The sequence below is a fragment of the Impatiens glandulifera genome, chromosome 9 (assembly GCF_907164915.1).
Source record: "Impatiens glandulifera chromosome 9, dImpGla2.1, whole genome shotgun sequence".
NCBI lineage: Eukaryota > Viridiplantae > Streptophyta > Magnoliopsida > Ericales > Balsaminaceae > Impatiens > Impatiens glandulifera.
In genome coordinates, this window is record NC_061870.1 from 31,619,939 (window position 1) to 31,628,805 (window position 8,867).

The following is an 8,867-nucleotide window of genomic DNA, read 5'->3' on the forward strand; positions in this document are numbered from 1 at the left end:
TAATACCATATGAACATTTACCAAAAATATCTTCATCCATGCCAAAATCCCAATCACTATATAGGTAATAACACTTTAAACTAACCATGACAACCTTAATTAACTAATTAAGATCCATGTCTATCATTCATACATGTGGTTTCCTTCTCATTCTAGTCCTTCGATTCGCTTCCACACTTGCGAATCAACACACTTACATTGTGTATTTTCGGGGGCATAGCAGAGACAAGACACCGAGCGAGGTTGAAGATGTCCATCTCTCCCACATTGAATTGGTGAAGGGTTCGAGGGAGGAAGCAAAGGCGTCGCTTCTCTACAGCTACAAGAAAGTCATCAATGGCTTCTCTGCAATGCTCTCCCCCGAAGAAGCCACGCAGTTATCGGGTATGGAAGGAGTTGCCTCGGTTATTCGCACTGACCCAAGAGGCTACCAACTTCATACATCGAGATCATGGGATTTTGTGAGCACACTTGACCAGGATAACGGAGAAGGAGGACAATGGAACGACCGATTACATAAAAAGTTGCTTAGAAAAGCAAAGTATGGACAAGATCTAATTGTTGGTGTCTTGGACTCAGGTATTAAATTTAATAGTAACATATCAATTCTGAGTGAATGTTCCCAAATTAAATAAACTATTATATGCTACATTTAAATATAGGTATATGGCCAGAATCAGCAAGCTTCAAGGACGGAGGAATGGAGCCTGTCCCAAGTACATGGAAAGGGAAATGTCAAACTGGTACTAATTTCAAAAAATCTCATTGCAACAGGTAAATTAATTAATTAATTAGCTTAAGGCTTATTCAATGTTACATCATGACTTATTTAACTGTTGTTTTAACATATATATATATGGTTGAGTATTTAATTATAGGAAAATAATTGGAGCTCAATACTTTATAAAAGGTTTCGAGGCACAATACGGTAGTCTCAACAAATCCGAGGACTACCGATCTCCCCGTGACAAGAATGGTCACGGTACCCACACGGCCTCTACCATAGGTGGCCGTAGGGTTCACAATGTTTCTGCCATCGGTGGATTCGCCCCAGGCACCGTTTCCGGTGGTGTTCCACTCGTGCGCCTGGCAATATACAAAGTATGTTGGGCGCCGCCCGGATCCAAAGGCGGCACTGCATGTATGCCGGCTGACATACTCGCAGCTATTGAAGCCGCGGTAAACGATGGAGTTCATGTTATGAGTATGTCTATAGGTAGCACCCCGGCACAACCCTACGATGGAGACATGATCGCTATTGGATCCTTGGCTGCAATTAAAGAAAATGTAGTCTCAGTTTGCAGCGCCGGGAATAGTGGGCCCACACCTTCGTTGATAGGAAACGTCGCGCCATGGGTTCTAACTGTGGCCGCTAGCAGCCTTGACCGAGATTTTCCAGCTTTCCTGGTTTTAGGGAACGGACAAAAATTCCAGGTAAATTTACTAGATATTGAGACCCAAATTAAAAGCTAATAAATAATTAACAAGTACCATTGCATGACATGAAAACAGGGCCAATCAGTAACATCTTTTCAAACGCCACAGACGCATCCCCTGGTTATTGGTTCAGACGTTGAAATCAAAGGAACCACGAATGTCAATACAACTGGGTAAATAACATTTTGTGAGAATTATAATTAAAAAGAATTAAACTAATCCATCATCATTTCATTTACTAGATATTGCAAAGAAGGTACGCTTTTATCGAGCGCAGTAAAAGGGAAGATTGTATTATGCAAAGGAGAATTTCCGGGCAATGACTGGGAGGTGAAGCAAGTTGGAGGTGCCGGCGTGATTCAGGTTATAAAGCTTGCCAACGTCACCCAAAGCGCCTATAGCCCTCTGTTACTACCCGGGTTAGCCATATCTATGGCAGATGCATTTAAAGTTATAAGCTATGCTCGAACCCATAAGAATCCAACCGTCACTTTGTTTCCTGGTAAGACTAGTTTGAGCGGTTCTGAACCCGCCCCTCAGATGGCTTGGTTCTCCTCTCGTGGACCCAACAACCTGAATCCGAATATTCTTAAACCCGATATCACCGCACCCGGATTGAATATATTGGCTGCATGGAGTGAAGGAACTTCTCCTACTCCTTTAGTTGCCGATCATCGTGTAGCAAAATATAACATCCTGTCGGGAACTTCAATGTCCTGTCCTCACGTTTCTGCCTCGGTTCTTCTTCTCAAAGCCATTCACCCTAGTTGGAGTAGCGCCGCAGTAAGGTCAGCCCTTATGACCACGGCTGGAACTAAGAATAACAAGGGAACGTTGATAAGAAATGAAGTTGGAAACGAGGCAACCGCGTTTGATTATGGATCGGGGCATATTCGACCTTATAGAGCGGTTGATCCTGGCCTTGTCTACGATGCCACTTTTGATGATTACGCTCTTTTCCTCTGTAGTGGTGGATATGATTTCGCAGTAGATCACGAGTGTCCGAAGAACCCTCCTTCACCTAGCGATCTCAATTACCCTTCTTTGGCGATCTCAAATCTAAAAGGGAAGAGGACCGTCTTAAGGACGGTGACAAATGTTGGCAAGGGTAAGAGCGTTTATAACGTGACGGTTGTGTCTCCGACGGGATATTCGGTTAACATAGCACCGAAAACGTTGTATTTTGGTAAGGTAGGTGAGAAGAAGAATTTCACGGTAAGCGTTGAAGGAAATACAAAGGAGAAAGGAAAGTATGCATTTGGGTGGTTTGAATGGAGAGATGGGATTCACTCTGTAAGGAGCCCAATTGTTGTCTCTTCAAAATAAACAACTTCCATCCTATGATGGTTAATTAAATAAGAGTTCCATTATTGGTTTGGTTTATCTTTCCTTTTTAATGTTGTTGCCTCCATTTCAACAACTCTTTACATATGCATTTCAATAAGAGGATATGAGTATTCTTGTTATTATTGATGGATCATATTTGCCTCCGACTTGGATGAGGTTGAGTTGAACATCATCATTCCAACAATAACTTATGGAGCCTTCATGTTATATGTAATTGGTTGTTCTTTATAATATCGTTAATCCATGTCCACCAACAATTAAGAACTTAGTATGTTTTTTCCATCCTTTTATTTTACTTTTGTTGTATGTGTTTTTGTCTGTCGATCTGCTATATATATTTTGTTTTGTATCTGTTATTTTTGTTCATGTTAATTACTTGTATGGTTTTATTATTATTTTTTTCATAAAATAAGTAAATATGATTATTCAAAATAAATAAAAATAAATAAATAATATAACATATTAGGGAGGGAATTTGATTGGAATTAAAGAAAGAGAAATAATTACGAGGGAGAATTTGATGGAGGGAACGAGAGAAATAATATGCCACAATTTGATTAGTCAAAAAAATAACAAAATTTATCTCTCTTCTTTTTTTTTCTCACCTTTTATCCTTTTTCCAACTAGTGATGTAGTAACATATCATTCTCTCACCGTTCTTTCCTTCAAATTTCCTCTTTTCTATCGTCCTTCTTAAGGAAAATTAAGAAAGTCACAATCTGATTGTCCCAAAAAAAGAACAAAATTTATCAATTGTCTCTCTTCACCCATATATATTCATTTTTGTTCACAAACAGCATAATTAACTTTATTATTTAATTATAAAATAAAACATAATAAAATAATTTGAAATTAATTAATTTCTTAATAAGATTAATAATTTAAATTTGTATATATTTTTTTTATTTATAATTATTAAAGTTAAGGATAATTTCATATAAATTATATTTAAATAATAATTATATTTTATTTCATAAGATTTTTTTTAAATTTATATATAAATATATTTATAACACATTAATAATTATATAAATATTTAATAAATAAATATGAATCATTTCATGTAAATAATAATAATTTAGAATAAAAGATTTTGTGACAATAACTTTTGTTGTAAATTTTTAAAAAGATTAATAATTTTAAATTTATATATATAATTTTGTTTATAATATATTAATAAAATATATAAAATAATATTTTTAAATATGATGAACTTTTTCTAATACAATTTTTTTTTATCACTCCAAGATTAAAATTATTAAAATTTATTAAAATAAATTTATAATATTTTAATATTTATAATATATTATTATAGGAGTTCAAAAAACTATTTAGTTGGAAGTTTCAAAAAAAAAAAAAACAATGATCAGCCAAAATATACCAATTGTGATCGATAGGTCTAATTATGCTGGAAGGTGGCCAAATGCACACAACCACTAGCCACGCACACATTATGCTGGAAGGTGGCCAATTGCACAAAATCACTAGACACGCACACGTTGGTGGTGAAAGTGTTCATAATTTGTGTAGGGTGTATATATATAGTGCACATGCATCTCCTCATTTATGATCGATCATGCATCTATGGTCCCTAGAATTACTATTTCCCATCAATTTGTCATAATCTCACCTACACAGTCCACAACATACTTAGCATGTGAATACCTTACAAAAATATATATATTCATGAACAAAAAATCACTATAAAAATAGGCATTGTAAAGTTAATTACAAGAAAGTCATCAATGACTTCTCTACAATGCTCTCCCCAGATGAAGCCACACAATTATCAAATTGCTTAATTTGACATTATATATAAATGTCTTGATTGAATAAGTAGCAGTTAATAGAAAAATAAAAAATTAATATATATTTTTTTAATTCCGTAGTTATATTATTTATGGTGGAATTTTTTCGGAGGATGTGTGTGCATGAAATTTTTTGTATGTCTATGTGTAATGAGAATGTTAAATCGACAACTCACTTAATTTTGCATTATCGAGTGGTGGCTGATATTTGATTTTTTTGTGGAGTACTACTGGGATTCATTGGTTGATGCATGCGTTTTTAAGTAGTTGCTAAAAAGTTTGGATTGATATGATATATACGACAGACCTACATATTTGGGTTACCATCCCAATTATTCTTTTGGTGGACTATATAGTTGTGAGAGAAATCGTAGAACTTTCAATGATCGTAGTTGTCTGATGTGTATCATTTATATACTATTATTATGACGTTTTCAGAGATTAGTTCAAGAAAGTCAGTAGAGTATGTTGTGGAGTTAATCGTTTTTCTTATGGATTTACGACCTCGATAACTTATTGAGTACCGATTATTTTTTTTCTTATTTTTTCTTTTTATGTAATGCTTTTATTGTTGTGTGCTTAAATGATTTTTTTTTTTTTTTTTTTACATTTTTAATATAATGAACTCTTTTCAAACAAAAATAAAATAATTTGTGATAATTTTGAGAAAAAAAATATTTTTTAGTAATTTTTTTAATATATAATTATAAAATAATCAATAACAACTTAACAATAAAATTTATTTTTAAAAGAATTAAATAAAATGTATTTTTTATTAAATAGAAAAAAGTAATTAAATAAATAATAGTTAGATAAAAGAAAATTAAAACCTAAAAACTCAAATATTTAAACAAACAATCTCATCTACCTCTCACTCTCTCCCATAATAATAAAAAAAAGGGATAAACTAGGGTGGACTTAAGCCTAGGACTACATCCATACCTTACCTAATGTAACATCATAATGTCATAATTTAGCAAATAAACTAATATGAATCATAGCGGTTGTATATCAATTTATCAAGTCGCTTTTATGTATCACATACTAGCTTTTGATCACATAATCAAATCATCATAAATGTATACATAAGGTCCAACAATAATGTCTTTTTCAAAGACGATAAATCATATTTAATTCACATAATTCATTATGTATATATACAAATATAAGTAACCGGATTTATGACATTTATATCAGAAACAACAAAACTATGAGCTCAAAGTGTTAAACTCATCATAATTGAACATATACTACATTATAAGTGGTATCTCATACTCCCCATACTTTCGACATGTTCATTATATGTCTTGGGGTTCAATCATTTTGTCAAAGGATCGGCCATCACTAGTTTGATGCTTATATGTTAGATTAACACTCTTCGTTTCTGAACTTCTTCATTAACGATAAATACTTTAATTCCATATGCTTAGCACCTCTGGAATACTTATCGTTTTTAGAAAAAAAAGACTGCTGCGGAATTATCACAATATATTTTAACGGCTTGACGATAGTGTCGATAAGTCCGAGCCCTAAAATAAAGTTTCGCTGCCATAAAACATGAAGTGTGGCCTTAAATCATGCCACAAATTTAGCTTCAAGAGTGGATTTAGTAATGACAGACCGTTTCACATTTTTCCATGAGATTGTTCCTCCAGCTAACAAGAACAAATAACTAAATGTGGATTTTCTCATATCAACACATCAGAAAAAAATCTGAATTTGAGTATTCAATCACCTCTAGATGACCAGACCTATTATAAGTGAGCATAAAGTCTTTTGTTCCTTGAAGATACCTTAACACTTTCTTTGCAGCTTTTCAATGATTTGTTCCTAGATTACTTTGATATCTAGCCAGCATTCCAACAACAAAATTGATGTCTGGTCTAGTACAAGTCTGAGCATACATCAAGCTTTCAACCATAGTTTCACAAGGAATACGTTCCATTTCAGTACGTTCCAATTTATTTCTGGGATATTGATTGAGACTAAATTTATCTCCTTTCTGAATTGGAACAACACATGCATTGTATTTTTTCATTTTAAATATCTCTAAAACTTTATTAATATTTGCTTTCTAAGACAATCCCAACAATCCATGTGATCTATCATAAAATATTTCTATTCCAATCAAATAGTTGCTTCATTCATATCTTTCATTTCAAAGTTCTTAGAGAGAAAATCTTTGGTTTGATACAACAAACCAAAATCATTAGTAGCAAACAAGATATCATCAACATACATAATTAACTCTATAAACTTGCTCTCACTGATCTTTTGGTATATACATCGATCAACGATATTTTCCTTAAACTCAAAAGATGTAATGGTATTATTAAACTTAAGATACCATTGTCGGGACGTTTGTTTAAGTCCGTATATTGATTTCTTTAATTTATACACCATTTGTTCCATTCCTTCAACCACAAAACCTTCTAGTTGATCCATGAACACATCTTTATCTAAATTCCCATTTAGAAAGGCAATTTTCATATCCATTTGATGTAGCTCCAAATCATAATGAGCCACCATTGCCATAATGATTCTAAAATAATCATTTTTAGAGACAAGTGAGAATGTCTCTTTAAAGTCAACACCATCTTTCTAAGTAAAACCTTTGGCAACTAGTCTGGTTTATATCGTTCGATATAGTTAATTGAGTCGTGCTTGGTCATAAAGATGTTGAGTTATGGAGCATACACTTATAATAAATTATATAATTGTTAATTAGAGTTTATTGAGTTTGTATTTGATTTTGGGCTCGGGCCTAACCAAGAGTTATTTAGGTTTTATTATCTGAATGTTACCATATAGATATGTGATTATTAAGGATTTACATAAGAAATATAGAATTCTAGAGAGATAAAGTGTGAGACAAAATCTATGTATTCCTTCTTTTTTTTCATAGTGAAATTTGATGGCGGCTGAAATGGACGTACATAGCTCAATTTGAGTGAACCACTATAAATTTGTGTCTTCTTGTGTTTTTCTTTTTTGCGTTTTTACAAATCGTTTCAAACATGTCGGATTTGGGAGATACAAATCATAACAAAATACCCATTTACACTCGACTCTTTTACAACCTTATGACAATTCAATGAGATCCTAGACTTCGTTGTGATCAATTAATTTTAACTCTTCTTTCATGACGTCTAACCATTTAGCAGAATTTTCACTGTCTTTGACATGTGAAAACGAAATTGGATCATTAGTGATGCCTAAATCAAATTTCGACAATGGTAGATAAGTCAAATAGTCATAAAAAAATTGCAGATCTTTTGTCCCTTATAGATCATCTTAATTCAATATTCTATTATAAGTTATTCATAATGACTTTATTGTGTAGAGTTTGATCAATATGTTGTTCTTCTGAATCATTAATATGTTCAAAATGTACATAACATCAACTTGAATTCTCACTTCACATGGTTATAAAGTCCCACTAGTTTATATATATATCATCTAATTACCTTTATAATTTTTTTTATCAGTTGTCCTTCAGAATTTTAGATATTAGTTTGTTTGATTTACTTTCCCTACTCATTGTTATTAAATTAAATATTTTAAATAGAGATTATTTTTCTAAGCTTCCCATATTTTCCCTCCTAAGCTAATTTGTTTCTTTAACCAAAAAATATTCCGGTCTTGCTTATTTTTCTATTTCTTTTACTATTAGAAGACATTTTATTCAAACAAATGTCAAATAACTTGTTACAAAAAAAAAAAAAAATCAAACCTAGGTGCATTATAAAAATTACCCTTTCTTATACAAATGAAAAAATGAGTTAAAATAATAATAATAATAATAATAAGACATTTATTAATGAAGACTAATAGCTAACTTATTGATAAAAGACAATAACTTATATCTTTAAGATTATGAATTAAAGTTTTAAACAAGTATAAAAAGAAATCCCGATATCAAGCTAGGATTTAATTAAGGATGACGGTAGCTCTTTCAAAAAATAATATTTATAATGTTTAAGAAAGATTGACATATATATATAATGGATGAGAAGAATGAGTGGTAGGGTACAAAGAACAATATTATATAGTGCACATAATTCTCCACCTTTATCATCTTACGTTTCCTAAAAGCATTTCCCACTGATTTGTCACTACTTTAGAACCTACATACGTACACCGTCCACCTAATACCATATATATGAACACTTACCAAAAATATCTTCATCCATGCCAAAATCCCAATCACTATAAATAGGTAATAACACCTTAAACTGACCATGACAACCTTAATTAACTAATTAATTAAGATTC

General features: G+C 32.1%; 1 protein-coding gene across 1 annotated transcript; it reads left to right on the plus strand.

Moving 5' to 3' along the window:
* Positions 1 to 2,831, plus strand: LOC124913866 (subtilisin-like protease SBT5.6). The gene is made up of 5 exons (XM_047454300.1): positions 1 to 579; positions 663 to 774; positions 879 to 1,434; positions 1,513 to 1,610; positions 1,680 to 2,831. Exons 1-5 carry the CDS (start codon positions 117 to 119, stop codon positions 2,761 to 2,763), a joined length of 2,313 nt encoding a protein of 770 aa, XP_047310256.1. The 5' UTR covers positions 1 to 116; the 3' UTR covers positions 2,764 to 2,831.
* Positions 2,832 to 8,867: the final 6,036 nt, after the last annotated feature.